The sequence below is a fragment of the Oculina patagonica genome, chromosome 2 (genome assembly GCF_052425735.1).
Source record: "Oculina patagonica isolate OP01 chromosome 2, crgOcupat, whole genome shotgun sequence".
NCBI classification, from domain to species: domain Eukaryota; kingdom Metazoa; phylum Cnidaria; class Anthozoa; order Scleractinia; family Oculinidae; genus Oculina; species Oculina patagonica.
Genome location: NC_135759.1, coordinates 33638411 through 33657245, shown reverse-complemented (window position 1 = coordinate 33657245; position 18835 = coordinate 33638411). Strand labels below are relative to the sequence as shown.

At 39.4% G+C, this 18835-nt stretch overlaps 2 protein-coding genes across 2 annotated transcripts in view; one reads left to right on the top strand and one right to left on the bottom strand.

Annotated features, from left to right (window-relative positions):
* Nucleotides 1-18835, bottom strand: part of LOC144644270 (uncharacterized) — a 77442-nt gene that overhangs the window by 44112 nt on the left and 14495 nt on the right. The window lies entirely within an intron of this gene.
* LOC144644271 (uncharacterized) lies at nt 26-18721 on the top strand. Its single transcript, XM_078503723.1, has 22 exons — nt 26-264; nt 691-771; nt 2419-2572; nt 3182-3284; nt 4154-4292; nt 4783-4986; nt 5346-5470; nt 6064-6205; nt 6895-7014; nt 7357-7392; nt 7951-8610; nt 9507-9829; nt 10329-10473; nt 11673-11894; nt 12610-12822; nt 13204-13316; nt 13663-13810; nt 13970-14578; nt 15054-15203; nt 15538-15828; nt 16724-16881; nt 17709-18721. The coding sequence occupies exons 2-22, from the start codon at nt 714-716 to the stop codon at nt 17913-17915; spliced, it is 4320 nt and encodes a 1439-aa protein (XP_078359849.1). The 5' UTR covers nt 26-264; nt 691-713; the 3' UTR covers nt 17916-18721.

Here is an 18835-nt window from a genome sequence, read left to right as displayed (position 1 = left end):
CTCCTTTATCCTACATAGCGAACTACTAAAACTATATGCGCAGCGTCTTAAACTCTGTTTCATACAGGAGCTCAAAGTTTTTAAAGTTTGAATGAAATTTCTTCGACCACTGATAAAGAGGATTTATATCGGCTGGGCTTGAGATGAGTAGTAGATTCGCTATATTGATAACAGCGTTTCTCAACTGTAACTATCGCTCAAGTGAACAACTACAAAGCGCCTTTCAATGGAATTAAATTATGAAACGTACGGGATTTGGCTCAGGTAAGTTGCTATCATTTCACTCATTTTTCCAAGTAAAGACTGATAAGTAGCATACTGGCTGATCGCTTTAGGTGTTTGAGAGAAAACAGGATAATTATAATTAAGAAGGTATTACACTGTTTTTATTTGACCTCTCGCCGACCAATCGCAGCTGTGTTCCAAAAAAATAACAATCAGTTCCTCCAGTGATAACTTGGACCGATTTGAGACAAACCTAAACAACATAAAACCCGGTATTTCGTAAAAAATCAAAAAAATAACATGTGAAGCACAATCCGTCGGTGGCCATTTTGGCTTTGCTATGCAATCCTTACTTAGAAAGGTCATGTTTGCAATAAAAGGAATAGCAAAATAATTAAGGTGTTTGCGAAACGAAAATGTCATCTATCAAATTATATTTCTTTGTTCTTTCTTTGTATTTTATAGTTCCACAGATGTGATAAAACAGGATGCACAGTTCTGTGATATTTTTTGCTTCATTCATGTTGTTAACTGGTCTTGAAGCAGGTAGGTGACTGGTAGGGTTTAACACTGCTATGTTAGATAAATCTCGGATTCGAATATATCTGCTGCGTTTTCGAACGTTTTATACAAATATATTCCTTTTTTAATGCTGAGCAAAAGGACCACTGTTGTTCAGTACTTTTCCATGACAAAGTCAGAACATTTCATTCAAACACCAGTCCACTGAGTTATGTTTTACAGGTCGATCGAGTACCGTATGCTTGCTCGAGCAAGAAGAATTTTCAGAACCAATGTCAGATTCAATTTACTTTCACTTATTTTTCATCGCTGTTACTTAAAAACTATTGAGGTATCTGCGAGTCGATTAAAAGCTAATTTGACACTGATCGATGCGTATATAATATTGCGGTCCGCCCATTGATTGTTATTTTTATACTGTAGTCGTTTACTGTATATATCCACACTGAAAGCATTACCGCCCCAATATAACGACAAAACCTTATGGAAATGGGATGTTTGAAAAATATCTACTGCAATTGCTCCTAGCAGAACGAATTGCTTCGTAAAAAAACAACCAAGCACTTTTCACTCAAGTGCAATGCAGACCTTAATTTTGCCCAATGACGTTCACGGTACATTTTACCCTGCTCCTGTCTTGGTAACGTTTTCTTTACTCTTTCAAAGTAAAAATATAAAAAAAATTGAACTTTTTATCCTCTGATATTGTTAGTATATTGAAAATTAAAATTTCAACCATAGAACCTATCACCTTTGTTTGAAACAATTCTTTCTACCTTAGTAGAAATACAAATTCATTAAACAAAGATTCAATAGACAGTATATCAAAGTCTGCTCATTCGGTACTGGTTTACATTGTTTACATATCACAGTCCCCTTACTTTGCTTCGACTTTTTCACTAAGAGCACGAATCGTTAGAATGTACAACAATCCTATAATAACGATACAAAATTCACTACGTGACTTTGTGTATATGGACTCGAAGGAAACAGATTATTATTTTGATATATTCGGAGATTCTCTATTGAGTGTCTAAAAGCAATCACAAACAATTCTTGGTACCGAGCACCATAAGGCTGCATTTTTATTCAACGATTTCATTTTACAACTGGAATAAAGTTGGAACAATTATAAAATCTAGTTTCTCACGCCGTCGCTCCGTGTGTTCGTTTTGCGCTGAACGTACCTTTACCAAATATATTTTCGTGGTTTTATGGATTTCAGAGGCAGCGGAGCGTTTTGACTACTTCCCAAAATACTTCTTTTCTATTTGGAACAGTTTTTCCGTTCTAGCACTTTTTGTTTTCTGAACAGTTTCTAGACCGAAGATTTCCGAACATTCTCCGATTGTTGTTCGAAGGCCATACGAACTGAACGTTTCCGATCATTTTTCGAACTTTTCAGAAGATAAACGAAGTTTCCCGAAGACGTCCAAGGAAGTCTCGAAGGTGTTTAAACTCACTCACGAGACGGAATATCTTGAGAAATCAATTTACTCTTCGCTCGCGATATTTTCAGCACCTACCAAAATGTGGGGGCGGGGGAAGGCTGAGCCCCCCAAATTTCTGTTAGCCCCCTTGCCCCTCCCTGCTCCGCCGCCTATGGATTTGTAGCACGACCAATCTTCTACAAATTTATGTTTCAAAGTTTATGGTACTTCACATTTTTAGGAACCAAGACTCCGTACGAGGTTTACGTATACACAGGTAACAAGTTTGGTGCGGGTACAGATGCACGAGTGTTCATCACCTTGTTTGGAGAAAAAGGACGATCAAAAGAAATTGAACTCGAGAGTAAAGGACGAAATGACTTTGAAAAAGGACAGTAAGTGTAATTTATTTTCTTTAGCCACATCAGAATACCTGCTCTAGTGTGTAAATATATGGCGTATTGTAATTCATGTACTTAATGTTATCTGAAAAGAAACGCTATAGGGGTGTATTCAACTTGGTATCGCTTTACTTCAAAGCATTGATTTGAACGTTTTCAAAGGATTTTCGAATGTCTTTGGGTTGCACAAGTCGTCTGAGGAGTTCTGACTTAGTTGGTTTACTTTATTTGCACTCCAATCATTTATCGACTATGCCATCGTTCAGACGTGCAAAGAGAACCAATAGTGTAATCAGCGTTTCACGTGTTTCTGGTCACCCCACTTGTCACCAGTTACATGTTTATCGACATCGGGTTGGGAACTGGTTCTAAAATTTTTACCACCTCAAGGTCTCTTTTATCACTTTGGTGCCAGTGATAAACTGTCCTTACATATAGTCCATAACATCAAACAACAGACTTTATGGTTGAACGTTAATACTGTATGTCAGTAATGGTAGACTGTAATCATAATCGTAGAATTTTGTCTCATAAATATTATACAGAAGACACAAAGCGACTTCATCCAGCACTGCCGCCAATATTTTTTATCTTTATTTACAGGAAAGACAAATTTGTCATCCAAAGCAAAAACTTGGGAAGACTGAGCGCCATCAATATCCGACACGATAACAGCTGGTTTGGCTCTGGATGGTATTTAGACAAGGTATTTATACTTAAAAAATATTTCCAAGCAAATGAACGGGAGAATTTAACTTTAAGTAGATTTTGGTCATAGACAGGAGCGTGCAACTTCCATACTGCGTCTGTGAAACAGCTTTTTCACAAGTAAAGTTAGTTTTAGATACCTACTTTTCCTGCTAATTGGTTTCGGAAACCAATCACAAGCGATTTCGCAAAAGACTGTTCATACGTAACCACAGTACCTCGTCCAGCTGAGAAGTTAACATAGCGGATACATGCATGCGAGGAATCTTCTTTGGAGTATTCTGATAGCATTTCAAAGCGATGATTTTTCAGTATTTACCCGCAAAGTAGTAGCTGACTTCATCGGAGGCAGTAATTTTCGCGGGAAAGGCTTAGCTAAAAATAACTTGACTTGTGAAAACGCCGTTGCGCAAGTATAGGGACGTTGCACGCTGCGGATAATGGGCTTTTGCTCTCGTAAAACAAACAATCGTGTTTGAGTCAAGTGCGTTTTCCCGCCATTGACAGCGGTAACGTATTTAATTTTTACTCAAGTTTTGACTGGTTTAAAGTTAGCTGCTTTATTTTTTATATTTTGCTTTCTTACTAGGCAGATGTGATTTTTTGGGTTTGATTTTGTGATAGTCATTAGAAGATAGGAAGAAAGAAATGTTTTAGAAATAAGAAACACATTTTTACAAATGATGTGCAAGTTCGTCAGGATGCCCAACTGATAAAAGTGACCAAAGTTTTACTGGTGCGTTCGGCTTCTGTAATCGAGACATCGAAAAGCTTTACCTTTAACGTGTTAACAATTTAATTAAAATAAGAGTTAAAATTTACTTGTTTGATTCATACCCAATGCAATTTACATTTCTTTTCCTGCAGGTGAAGATCAAAGCTAAAGACAAATGCGTATACAAGTTTGAAGGTCATAAGTGGCTGGCATCTAATGTTGGAGATGGAAAAATATCTCGGGAACTTAACGGCAAGAGTCACTGCCCTAATTTAGATTCCCCTCCGAATGGTAAGAACAAAATAAAGTTGAATTAGCCATCGCTCAGACTGGTGAACAAATCATCAGAAATGGAAACATAAACATTTTTTAAAGGTGCCGAGCACGTTACGAAATATGTTGTTTCTTTACGAGGATACCTGCTGAGATAATAATTCATTGAGGTAGAAAAAACCAAGTAGGTTACCAAAATGGACAAGGATGGGTAATAGGCCTTCGTGTGGAATCCTATCTCCTTTTCTTTACGCGGAAAAGGTCGTCCCTTTTGTGGGCAAGTAATCTGGAGACGTACGGTATGCAGACTATAATGGGTAGGATTAAACAAGTTTTGGATGGGCCACGAGCAACAAGCGTAGCGTGCTTTTATTCCAAGATATAGTATCCGATGATGACGTAGCTAGTCCCTATGAAATATAGAGATGTTTTATATCCAGACTCTCCTAGCAATGGACACGTTGAAATTCAAGCTTATTTATTTTATTTTTATTTATTCTCTTACCAGGCTGTCAGGAGACTCTCGGTGTGAGTAGTGGACTGATAAAGGATTCTCAGTTCACGGCGTCTTCATCATATGATGAGCACCATCAGCCCTACCACGCCCGTCTGAATAAAACCGTCAAAGGCTCCCGCGGGGGATGGTGCTCGGCCTTTGCAGATGAAACAGAATTTCTTGAAATAAACTTGGGAAAGAAAAAGAGTATTTCAGGTGAGCTTATGTTTGTTGTTCTTGATGTGGTGTTGGTGGTAGTGGTCGTTGTTGTTGTTGTTGTTGTTGTTGTTGTTGTTGTTGTTTTTGCTTTTGTTGTTGTTGTTGTCATTCGCCTTGGTGTTGTCGTTGCATTTTAGACCAACAACAATAGCTAAAGGTTGGCCAAGCTAACTCCAAGACGATGCACACTAACGCATCTACTGTACTGGTAGCAGATTCAATTTTAAAATATTTTTACAATCGTTTACAGCATTACTTGGTTTTCTTGTTCAATACAAGGTTAACAACACAACAATTTTGCTTCAGGCACACCTGATAATATTGTGATATTTTCATTCTGTATCTTAATTTAATAGGCATTTCAACCCAAGGCCAGTCCATGTTTGACAACTGGGTGACTAAATATGCCTTGGCATACAGCACAAACGGCAAGCATTGGTTAATGGTAAAAGACAAACGGAAAGATGATGGCAGTCCAAGAGTAAGCGCTACAGTAAATTTTATAGCTGCTTAAGGAGTAAAACAAACTCAGAGAAATTAACATATTTCATAAATTTCAATCTAAATTTCAATTATTGCTCTCAGGGGAAGCCTCGAGCCAGGTGACCCATACGTGCCGGAGGTTATCCCGGTTTCTGTATCATGAAGCGGCTAGGAATATTTCTGCTCTCCCCTGAATGGGATGCTAGTCCATCGCAGGGTACCTTCCCAGCATTATGTCGTGAGAAAAGAGGGGCACTATGAGAGTCTTGCCCAAGAACACAACACAATGACCCCGACCAGGACTCGAACCTGGACCGCTCGATCCGGAGTCCGGCGCACTAAACATTTAATAGGCCCCCGCGTCTCCCATCTGACAGCGATTCGTCCATGCAAAAAATAGGAGCATAAGTTTACTCATTAGTAGTTTTTTTCATTTCCAAAATCCACAATGACGTCGTCTAAATTGTTTCCTTGCTGTTTTTCGCTGTATAACCTAAAACGCACAATACAAATAGCAATTACCTAATAGTAAGTCAAAAGCTTTCATTCTTACCCAGAGGCAACTACTAAAATTTCCAGTGCACTTTTTAGAATTTCACAGGTAACAAAGACCGTGACACGGTAGTCACTCACTGGTTCCCGAGGATCACAGCAAAGTATATTCGAGTTCTCCCGTTGAAATGGAGTGGTCTGACCAACTGCATGAGAATTGAACTCTTCGGCTGCAAAAACGGTAAGTGTCAAGTTTTGCCTGTGACGTAGTCCCTTCTCTGTTAGCGAATAAATTACTTCTATGGATCTAAATGACAAAGCCATAACTTGATTACAATCCAACATGTCTCCTGGACGTTATAATTAAAAGTTACAAACAAACGAGATTAACTTTAAAAGCTGTTCACCCTGACTCACAGTTTTCCAAAAACCCATGTCGCAATTCGTTTTAATCTTCTTCAATTTTTGCCGATCCATCCGTACCTTGTTTTGTATTTGCTGTGTTATTGAAATGTTCCTTGACTGTTTTAAGTGGTTATACTTATATTTTACTCATTATTTTAATGTCTACATTTGGCTAAAATCCGCCTCACAGTTCCTTTCCCATCGAGCATGTGTGGGGCTGTGCACTGACAGCAACTTCAACGTAGCCTTCTATAAACAAAATGATCAAAATATACCTGCATCAGTATTACCTGGTAGTAAGGCAGATATCGACAGATAGCACACATGCAAGACACTTACATAACAGTATACAATGTATAGTGTGCAATGTATAGTAACAGATAAATCACTGTCGTATAACAAATATTGAAACATTTGGCTAAGAAAACTCTATCAGTCGAGTCTTTCGGTCTAAAATAAACAATATTGACACATGCATGTAGATTCGCTGACAATCCCATCTCTCCGTTTTTATTGATTAAACAGTGACCGATGATACTTCATCAGATGAGGAGACTGAGGAGAAGGGGAAAGACACGAAAGCGGGAGATAAAAATGACAAATCACACGGTAAAAGTAACGACAACGACAGCGTAAAAATGAAAGGTGATTGGTTTTTCTTGTTTTACTGCCTTCTTAAGCAAGACATTTAATTTGAACTGCTATTGAAGACTTTTAGTTTGGTTGCAGCTGTTGCAGATATTAACGCTTTCTAAACTGCTTCTTTTCAGTCAGTCGATTTTGAAGTTCTACAGCTAACCATTTAAGAAAACAGCTCGAAAATTACTATGACATCGTAAGATGTTTTTTCACAAGGCAACCTGTCTCAACGTTGCGACAATTAAAGCATTCGTGCAGAATGCAATGAATCAATCACAAAGCCTTTTTTTAGTTTTCACTTTAATCCTGTGTTATCTTGTGGCATTAATCCTGTGGTTTTTTTCTTAGGAAAACTAAGTGAGGAGGATCTTAACATAATGTCCAGTAAGTATCCGACACACTCGAACAAGTATTGGTAATTTTTAATCTGACTGAAACGCTCAAGCACAATACACCTTCACTTTCGAGTGGAGTTACAAATAACCGGCTTTAACTTGGATTATCAAGAGATCGATCAAACGATCGAGCGCGCTCCTGAAGTTGTCCTGTCATCTTGCGATATAAAATACGTCATGTTGCCTAGCAACGCCTATGACGAAAGCCACGAGCTTAGACATTTCAATCGGAACAGCCTTTAAAGAGCACGATTGACCATTTGTTTTTGCATCTTATCGTAGACAGCGTATACCTTGTTACACCACAGAACAGCTACTGAAGTACTGAGGAACCTGTTTCTATACACAACACACTTGTTGCCAATATACGAATCCTAAGCCACAACTCTTTACTTACACACATGTCCTGTCGCCTTAATCCAAGTACTTAGCTTTTATCTTAGTAAATGATTGCTACGCAGAATTGAATTGGCCGGACGATCATGCTTCCTGTTTATTTTGCTGTCCATATACTCTCTCAATGAAGACTGCCATTTTGTTCTTTCAGCAATTGAAAAAGCAGTTGTGTACCTCCGTTTTGAGCACATCTTCAAGGACAATATTCTTGTGGACGAATCTCAACAACACAACGACGCCAGAATTGTAAACTTTGCACGGACGGCCCTGTTCAGTGAAAAATGCGGAAATGGCGTCGATCTTAACGGAGGAGACGTCTTGTTGAATGGGCCTTCATTTAGAAACAAACCACGTGTCGCCGTAACGATTGCGGCATGGATAAAACTTTTCTCTGTGGAAGGACCTAACTCACTGTTTGATACAATAGGTGGAATCAACTCTACTCATGACAATGGGCAGTATCATTTGGAGGTCGACAGTGGGTCAGTCAGATGGTTTCACAGAAATGAACGTGGACAGATAATTTTCAACGTAACGTCAGAAGTTATCGTCCCTTCTCACGTATGGACACACGTCGCGTGCACGTATGACGCCAAATTAGGGCAAGCTGATATTTATGTGAATGCCAAGTTTATTCTGAGGGGGGATGGCTCGGGGGAATTGTCACAAGATTGGCAGGAGAAAGCAGGAATCGGTGAGCACAAAGGAGAGAGATTGCTAGACGGGCAAATTGATGAGTTTTATATATCAAATGAAGCCTTGAGTCAGGAAGAAATTAAGAAATTGATGCAGAGATGTGAATTTGAGAAAGGTATGTACGATTTCTTATACGAAGAGAAAATAAATATGTTATAAGATCTGGGTGTGTTCGTTGTATTTACTGTCTGATTATTATCATGCACTGAGCACTCCTAATGTACACTTATTCTAAACACATTTCCGTCCATTGTTCAGAACTTTATCTCGTAAAGAGTGAAAGATGGTATAAAGCTTTCTGCCTTCACTTTATCCCACAAACACGTGATTTCTCCTCTCTAAGCTGTGTACTAGGCAGTCAAAGGTGAAAATTAGAAGGTGAAGGCCGGTAAACGAAAATAAGAAAATCAAAGTCAAAAAAATGTATGTACTTATCATGAGTCACTTACAATACACGTTCTGGCAAACATATGTTCGTGGTGAAGACAGCCAAATCTTATAGAATATCTTGGTTTATAATTTAGCAATTTGTATTAATCACGGTGTATTTTTAACTGAGAATGAAGGGTCCTTTGAACAAATTAAGCAGCTTTGTGCTTTTTGTGCTGCATAATTGAATTACGTGATCCTTTGCCTTACAGCGATATACTAAAGCACAAAAATTACTAGAACTGAAACTTAAGAACATGATACAATTTGAAATGTATACAGTACCTTATTATAGGAAATAACGATATGTTATTAACGCGAATTTCATCGCGTTTTTTATTGTACTTTTTTCTTGCGACTTTTCCTATACGCGTCTTTTTTCGCGTTGTTAAATGGCTCGTTATATCCTATAATAAGGTAATTTCATCCTTGAAGCTTTTGACAGTTAAGTGAGAGCTCTATTTTTTTTCAATCTTCAATTGTGTCACTCTTTCCCATTTCGGTGCCCTTGTTACATTTTAATGATGCCAAGTGTCACGTGATCAACTGATACAAAAGGTCAATACTGCTTCTTCTTTGTAGAATGTTTCTCGCCTCTAGGAATGGAAGACATGAAAATCAAAGATGGACAAATCACAGCCTCATCAACTTATCATCTCCATAAGCCGTTTTACGGCCGCCTAAATCTTGTTTCATTCTACGATGATCCCCAGAGGACGGCCTGGTGTGCCGACGAGGATGATAAGGAGCCTTACCTGACGGTGGACCTTAGGGAAGAGAAGACTTTATCAGGAGTGGCCCTACAGGGGGCGTCTTTAGAGGACAATTACGTCACTAGCTTTAAACTCTGCTACAGTCAGAATGGAAGGACGTTTCAGTGCGTAACTGAAGATTTAACTGGGGAGGTAAGAATACGTCTTGAAATACGTCTTTTTCCTCCTGATTTTTTTCTGAAATATTCCACTCCTTAGAAAAAATTGTCACTGCTAAATTGCTAAATTTTGCTTTGCTTGTTTCGTTGGTTTATTTATTGGAATCTTCCCAAGACTTGGATCTGCTAACTATGGATCAGCCAAAGGGTTACAGAAAACGCCTAGAATTTCGCTTAAGTTTCTAATACATAGTCTTCTAGCTAATTGCAGGGCCGTAACTAGCGAGAGAGAGGCAAGACGTCCAGGCACTTGTCTGGTCTAGATTTACACCAATTATAAAAAAAAGAAAACGTCCAGTTGGGAAAATCGCCAACGGCGATCGTCGATTTTGCCTCGTCTTTGCCAAAAGTCTGGTTATGGCCCTGAATTGGTGTTTCATTTATTCATAAAGCTTTTCAGTTTACTGACAATGGCCGTGAAATTCTTCTAAAGCTAATAAAGTAAATTAATACATTGACGCTTTACAATTCAGTCGCTACAAGGAAGTGACGACAAAGATTCTGTCAAGATTCACTGGTTGGAAAGATTTTTTGACGGGCGTTATATTCGTATATATCCTCTATCCTGGTATGGAGATCACATTTGTATGAGGGCTGAATTGTATGGCTGCATTCCAGGTAAGATTGTAAATACACTAGCACGGTCATGGTATTTGTTGATTGTCTCACAAATAGGCCTTTTGCAACAGACGGTCACACTCACTCGCTCATCCTTTTCGTTCCTATTAGTGGAGCATCAGGCTGCTCAGCAACGTCTTCCTTCCTCCGCGGTCTTTTGCTCGCTGTTTCACTTCATTCCAGCTAGTCCAACCCAGGTCTTTACGCTCGCCTTCCACAGTTTACATGAGCTCACATGGTACAAAATCCGCCATACTGGAGGGCACACTACGCAATAGGACATCCAAAACAAAGAAATATCAAGCTTGACTGGTAGAAGTCGCTTTGTTTCGTGGGCTATCACATTCTTTTGCCCTCCAGCATGGCGGATTTTGTATCATGTGACTGTTTGCTGGAAAAGGCCCATTCGTAAGGCCTCGGCGGACTGAAGATCTCGAGTTAGCTGTCAAAAACCATTTAGTTGTCAAAAGCTAAAAGTTATCGATAACTCAAAAGCCAAGGTGTGAAGCAAGTTATCGATAACAGACTGTATTAATAGTTTTCTTTTTCAAAGGAAAAGCTACTTTTAAAAGTAGTCAACAACAAGTTTTCCCTCGTCTCTAAGACAATTCCTAACAACTAAGCTATCATTAGTGTTTGTTGTCAGCGGTTTCAAGCCAAAACGGACACCATGACATGCGCCAGTTACCAAGGCCTCGCAAAACAATTTGGTTATCGATAACTTTGGCCTTTGGTGTGTCAAAAAACTCTATCGAGCGCTTATTGTTTCCACGACATGACAACAAACTCTTTAAACTGTCAAGTCACCTGGATATAACTGTGTTTATTTTTTATTAAGAAGATGAATATGTCTACTTTTAGATTCGCAGTGCTTGTTAGTTACAGAAAATAATATAACATACTAAATTTGCATAAATTTAAATTGAGGTTTTACTTACCCGTGAAAAAGTTAGTTACTGTACAACCAAATTTTACTCAGACACTGATTTCATTGTTTTTTGTTGTTTAGTTTTGACTAGTTAGCACTAATCAGAATTGCCAGACGTTATATTTCGCAGTTTAATAATATCACTCTTGCGAAAAAAATAATACGAGAGACCACAAACAGATGATCAATTCCTAGACCGACAAAGTAATTTGTCATACGCAGTGCAAACGCCTATAATTCTCATTAATCATCCACCTTGTCTGTTGTTTAGGATTACTGACTGATACAGTTCAAACAGACCTGTCAACAGTAGTTAGCATCAATCCGTTCACTACATGGTCAAACTTTGGAGAATGTAGTGTAAGCTGCGGAAAAGGAACTAAGAAAAGAGTCATAAAATGCCAACCGAAAGGCAATGAACGAAACCAGAACTGTCCACCAGGAACAGAGACTTACACTGAGAGAGTGCCGTGCACCAATCCAAGTTGCCCAGGTAACATTATCTCAAATAATTATGTTTTAAGGCTTAAACGTTCTACGTAGTCTCCACTAACGCACTGATATGGTAGCCAGGAACAGATCTGGGTAGCTAGGACCAATACAGAAGTTAATCTTTTTTCTCATGAATGTACGCGATTTTTTAGTGTGAAAAGTTAAGTCGGGAAATAGTGCTAGTGTGACCCAGAATTTGTTCGCAATGAAGGGAAATTTTTCCTACAGATGACAAACGTACGGCTTCTGGACGTTTGGGTGTTTTTCAACTGACGAGTAAACAGTATATTACCTGCAAGAGAGCCATTTGGTGATAACATGATGTCTTTGCGACATTGATCCTTATAGAGAATTTATCACTCCTTTAGTAGACGCCCAGTGGCACTTAGGGCATCAACGAGCTTTCTCCAATCCTTTTCAGTGCATTGCAAGCCGCGGGGCTTGTCCCCAATTAAGGTTCAGCAGAGTCTGAAGTTCTGCCTCTGCAGTTCTTTTCCAGGCGGATTTAGGACGGCCTCTTTTCCTTTTACCTTCTGTCTATCTGAGAGCGACTTTAGACATGCTAGTAGTTTCTCTACAGAACACTTCTCCGATCTAGCTCCATCTTTTCCGTGAAAGAACAATACCCATCCACGCTCTTGACGTTTTGGCCTATATATACCGTGAAAAACAACAACAAAAAAACAAAGTCACGTTGTTTTTTGTTATAATTCCAGAATGCTTTTCACCAATGGGAATGTCAAATGGCACAATCTTGGACCACGAGATCTCAGGCTCGTCCACAATAGACAAAGCACATCCCGCGTTCTACGCACGCGTGATTACTGCTCGGAATGAGGGTGTCTCTACAAGAGGAAGTTGGTGCGCAAAGCTGGCAGATAAAGAGCAGTTCCTTGAAATTGACCTCAAAAAACCAAGAAAAGTCACAGGTCAGTTGCTGCTGGGAAAGGAATACTGCTCGGTCGATGAATTCAATAAAGTTATCACACTTATAACCAAACGAATCAGGAACATGGTTCGTCTCACTTGCACATGTGCGCTGTTGTTCCAAAACCTTCCTGTTTAAGACCCGCAGCAATTATTTTTCTCTGTATATATATATATATATATACTGAAATAATAGGCAGCAAAAAAATTTTCAGAAATTTCATTGAACCCTTTGCTGAGTATGCTGTGATTGACCCCTTCAAGAGTGGCACAACCTTGATTTATAACGCAGCCTTTCAAATAACTATTTTAGTTTATATCAAAAACTGTTGGGCTTACCTGCGAGTGTTCCATCATTGCCTTGCGCTTATTTTAATATTTAGGGATCGGAACACAAGGGCAAGTAACTGACGACCGCTGGGTTGTGAGGTATGAAATAACGTACAGTGCAAATGGTCTGAAATGGACAAACTACACTGAAGACAACAGGCAAAAGGTAATTATTTATTGTATGATTTTGAGTGTTGTACTGTGTAAAACAGTACAATATCAAGAGTGTTTGGATTTCCGTTTTTTGTTCGTGTTAGAATGTTACCGAGTCTTTGTAATGAGTTATTGGTCAAGAGACTTTACTCTTTAACCCTGAGTATAAATGAGCTGACCGGCGAACTGTAAGACCAGGGAAACCTGACAAAGGGAGGGGGAGGGAGAGAGGAAGGGGAATGGAAAGGTGGGGGGGGGGGGGGAGGAAACCTGCGATGGATTGACCGCGATATTAGCCATTTGGTTTCTTTGATAATTAGGACTGAAACTGATACATTTTTGTTTGTTTTTTTTGGCAGATTTTTGTTGGCAATGATGACGGTAAAACCATAGTTGTGCGTCACTTAAAGCACCCAATCACAGCTCGTTACGTTAGAATACATCCGCTGGCGTGGTATGGTGTACACATCTGTATGCGTGCCGAGCTTTATGGCTGTGATCACTTAGGTCAGTCTTTGCAAATTTTGAAAATTATTTTTCACTTCTCATTCTTTTACCAGCAAAAGAACTCTTGACACAAATTATCTGGTGTCTTGTCTGTTTCCTTTTTTCGATCCTTGTGTCTGTTGATTGAGAAACAATGTCTATTATTTCGGTTGTTCTTAGGTCAGAGCTTTAAGCCTGTTGAGGTCAGTGATAACAGTGAATCATCGTTCAAGGTTTCCGAGGAACCTGCCAAATCCAAACCTCATCAAAGTGTTCACGAGAAAGCAACAGCGTCGACTAAAGGCAAATCTCCTGCTCTGAAACTGGCAACACCGCCAGAGATACATACAGCTGGAAAAACAAAAATGCATCCAACTTCCACAGTTCACAAGTCAAGTCACAAATTCCATGCAAAACCTTTTGAATTTAATGAAAGCGTTTCTCGTCCTTACCACATCCAGACACATGTGGTAAATGTGACAGACCAAACTAGTTATTATCCTGTCTCTGGATTGCCCCTGCGGTTACATGTGCATCCAGACCTTCCGTTGCCTATCAGTGGTACCCACAGGCAGGCAACAGTGTTAAGCAGGCAACATGCCAACGATCTTAACAGTAGCAAGGCCAGCACCATTCACAACCACGGACCGTTTGAGTGGGGGCCATTCAGCAAGTGTACCGTGACCTGTGGATCGGGTGTGAGGAAGCGGTACCGGAGATGTAGTGCGGAGGACTGCACGGCTCTTGGAATAGAGACACAGGTTATCCCATGCACTAGCACTTGTTCGGGTATGTTATATTCATGGTTTGCATAATAATATGTGGTCTCTCAACAAGAATAGACATAGGATCTTTACTTGAGGATAACTGCGAGAACTGTCACCTATGTTATCTGACCTGACTAGAAGAATCCAAATATTTGATTGTAGTTAGTCTAGTATGGTATTAATTTGTAGGATACATTTTTAAAATATAGTACAATTCACATTTTTCCTTTTTTCCCCATTGCAGCATCTAAAAACCCTGACACTTTATAAAGGTTTGTTGTTTTTGTTGTTGTTGTGGTACGTTCTGAGTGACCGGATGATCCTCGCAGCTGTTTATTTTAATTAAAACAATTACCGAGAAGACTGATAGCAAATTAAGGGCCTCACGGCCTTTGTGTTACTCTGCGGACCCCAAAAGTCATTTGGTCCCTCAGATGGATTGTCTAAGGTATTACTTACTACTGTAACACTAATTTGATACTCCACTTGTTACATAGCTGAAGCTTTGCAATGGTCTCCTTACTCGACGTGTTCTGTGACGTGTGGTGTGGGCAAAAGAACTCGGTCCCGGATGTGTGATGGAGTGACATGTCCCAAGTCTGGCCGAGAATTTGAAACAATTTCATGTTACCGCTCAGGGTGTCCAGGTAGGCGTAGGATCAATGTGGCCATTGCGCTGCATTTCTTTCAACACTTTCTGTTTCATGAAAAATAACTGCTGAAAGCCACAGCATCAAACAGGTTCAGGATTATTCTAACAATCGTGTAAAATTCTTCTAAAATTTCTAACTTTTATTATGATAATGGAGGGTGAACAGCTACTTTTAAAGGACAAGAGACTATAACAGGCACACGATTTAATTTACGTCTGGTTCTTCAACCGACTACCCCCAGAAGAAAATTAGATAGTGATTCAGACATTCGATTGGCAAAGAACAACACAACAAATACAAAAAGGTTAAGCTTTTATTCTTTTCATAGTTTTACACCTAGGATTTGAAAAGTGGGAAAACCAGGTAGTATTGGATGAATCGGACAAAGGTAACAATGCCTTTTTGGACAAGGGCGCGTTCATTGCTCCGCACAGAGGAGTCTGTGGCCACTATGCAAGCCTTGGAAAGTCAGGCGACATACTGCTGGAAGATACAACATTCAGAGGCAAGCCCCGAACTGGCATAACTGTGGCGTCCTGGGTTAACCTTGTGGGTACCTCTCGTGGATATCACTCCGTCTTTAGCACCGCTCGTGTGATGAACATTGGACAAGTCATGGGTAATGATGACGTCCTCTTATTATGTTTTTAATGTAGCATTCTGATTGACAGAAATGGCGATCCTGTGTTTGTTATAGAACTCTTGCCTGTGTATTGCAAAGTACACTCTTATATTACTTTTGTTATCGAATGACTTTTCAGGTTTGTAAAAAAAATGCGTCGTTAATTTATTCTGACAAACCAGCCAAGTACCAAACTGACCGAAAAAGCAATACGTTTTGCACAGCATAAAATTCAAACAGATATATCGGATGTCAGTCGTTTCGCTTCAGCGTTTCGCCTCAGTCGGTTCGCCTTCAGGCGATCGCCTACACGGTCTGAGATGTTTCGCCTACACTGAAGTATAACCAAAAGAAAAGTTTTATAATAAAAAAAAAAAAAACAGGAGAAATCACAAGTGCCACTGTTTAAACTGGTATTGCAAACTAAGTCACCCTTTAAACAACTAACTTTATTATTTTTAAATAATCTATATATCTTTCGTCGCTCTGTTTTCACGCGTGGTCAAACTCTCTAAGCAATCACGTGTGTGACGAAATAAAGTAAAATTGTGGTGTGTGACAAAATAAAAACTTAGTCTGCTATTAAACTTTATTGAGGCATTCCCCTGCTCTATCTTTCGGAACATAGTAAGTTTTGATGTAGGCGAATCGACTTCAGTGTAGGCGAAACATCTCAGATCGTGTAGGCGAATCGACTTTACTGTAGGCGAATCGACTTGTAGGCGAAACATCTTGTAGGCGAAACGACTGGTTTCCGATATATCCCAGCCATTCCCAGGGGCTCTACGATGGAAATTTGGGACCCTACTTGAAACGTGTCAGGTGCCAAACAGCTTATGCGTATTTTATGAATCTTGTATTTACTGACTTCTCCCTTGGATAATACCAACAGGAGGATATCATTTTGAGATTGATAACGGCAAGCTCCGTTGGTTTCATCGAAACCACTACCAGAATCCAGTGTTTAGTGTTTTCACTGATGACATCATCAAGCCTGATGTTTGGACACATCTGATTGGCTCGTACAATGGCACCTCAGGGGAGGCGAAGGTAGCTTTTTAAAATTTAACATCATTAAGACCATACTTGTGCACCAAATAGTGATATTGCGTTGTCAGCTTTTCCTGTTAACATAAATGCATTTTTCTAGTTTCTTAAAACACCAAATTGGCCTCCGTGAAAAAAAGTCTAGACTGAGTGCATGTTATTTTCATATTATGGGCGACAATGCGCGCATTTTCCAAAAAGTCGTGCACAGCCACCTCTCAGCGCTCCGCGGTGGTTTACTGTTCCGCCCTACTACGCAACCTATTGCAAGTGTTGACACGCAGCCTGACACCACACAACAAGTGACTGCGCTGACTCCAGCAACTAGTACTTAAATAAAACTGAATAACTCCCAGTATGATTCTTTTCCAATCTTTGGCGTGCAGCTTGCAATTCGAACGTGAAGGTGCGGTTTAAGTTTTCATCAGTGCATCCCCCCATTAATTGGTTCTGAGGGAACTTGGGAGGTTAAGAAATTCATTCCTTGCATTCTGGCCCAGTTGTTTAATGGGTGGATAATGCTATCCACCGGATAAATCGCTATCTAGTGGATAAGTGTTAACAAAACATACTGCGCTATCCACCGGATAGTGATTTATCACGTGAATAGCGTTATCCAACCTTTGAACAACTGGGCCCTGTCTGTACGTTTTAACACAAAAATCTTATTTTTCATGGTCATCGAAGAAGATAAATATTTTTTAATAGGTACTATACGTTCCCCATGCGAAACACCCAGTCGAAAGGTCGCTAAACCAGACGTAGTAATCCGTCCTTAACTTCAAAGTTCTCTTGTGTGTAAAAGTTTTGACTTGATTTAATATTTACAGGTGTACGTAAATGGAGCACTGCGTGGTAGTTCACGAGGCAGTGGGCCTCTTGACGACTTTTGGGGTTACAAAGCCTGTTTAGGAAGCTTTGACTTGGGCGGAAGGTATCTTCGAGGTTTTGTTGACGACTTTTACATATTCAACTATGCAATCCAACCTGACCAGATCAAGGATCTTCTACGAATCAAGTGTCCTGGAAGATCATGAAGATAGACAAAGGAAAAAGAGACGAATTAATAATGTTCATGTTTTTATAAGAACCAGTGGTGAATCTCACGAGTCGAAGATGGTGCAAGTCAGCCTCAGGGCAAAGTTTAAACGACAACAAAAAATATTTATAAAGTCATGTAAAATTTCCAGTTGTTGTGAATTATATTCAGAAGGCTTAGGGCTTCAATACAGCTTTCAGCAGTAAAAGGAGAGGAGCAATCTGAGGGACAAAAGGAACTAGCAAGATTATGACAATCCTACCGTCCCTTTGTTCGCGATGAATGGAATTTCCTTCCACATCATGCGAAAAACTTTTATTATATAAGATTAGTTTATAAAACAAAAAAAATTCCAGTTGAATTCCAGTAGAAAATTCCAGTTCGAATAACCCAGTAGAAAAAGAGAGCTCCGCTTACAGGATCGAAAACATTTTTTGAGTAAGAATCATGGCTGTGTCAGTTGTAAAGTCCCACGACCGACCTGGCTCTAAGCTTTGTGATTTAGTTTGATTTAGTTATCAGTAGCTTTGCAAATTAAAGAGAACGTTTTCATTGGGTACTTGTTTTGCTGTCTTTCGATCTAAACAAGACTGTTTTACTTCCCTCGCATTGCACACGGTAACGTGAATCGATTTTGGACACTAAAAAGTAGTCCTAAAGATTTGTGAAATCAACGAAGACATTTTTTTATAATATAACCATTACCTTAATGGGACAAATTGTTCCAGGTTCTAGGTGCTTCAAACCCAAGAAATCGGGTTTATAATAGAAGAGAAGAAAAGAGCATGCTCTATTTTCATAAGTGACATGTGATGTAGTAGATATATTGTTGGAGTATCAAAGTTGACGAGGCAAAAGATATACATAAGTTAAATTATAGTGTAGTAGATTGCGAGGATTGATGGTTTTTTGTGGTAA

What these genes read in the sequence shown, in the direction of transcription:
- LOC144644271 (XM_078503723.1), top strand. Translation starts at nt 714, where the DNA reads ATGCACAGTTCTGTGATATTTTTTGCTTCATTCATGTTGTTAACTGGT. An exon ending in AATGACTTTGAAAAAGGACA is followed by an intron (nt 2,573 to 3,181) that starts GTAAGTGTAATT and finishes CTTTATTTACAG; the next exon opens with GAAAGACAAATTTGTCATCC. An exon ending in CTGGATGGTATTTAGACAAG is followed by an intron (nt 3,285 to 4,153) that starts GTATTTATACTT and finishes CTTTTCCTGCAG; the next exon opens with GTGAAGATCAAAGCTAAAGA.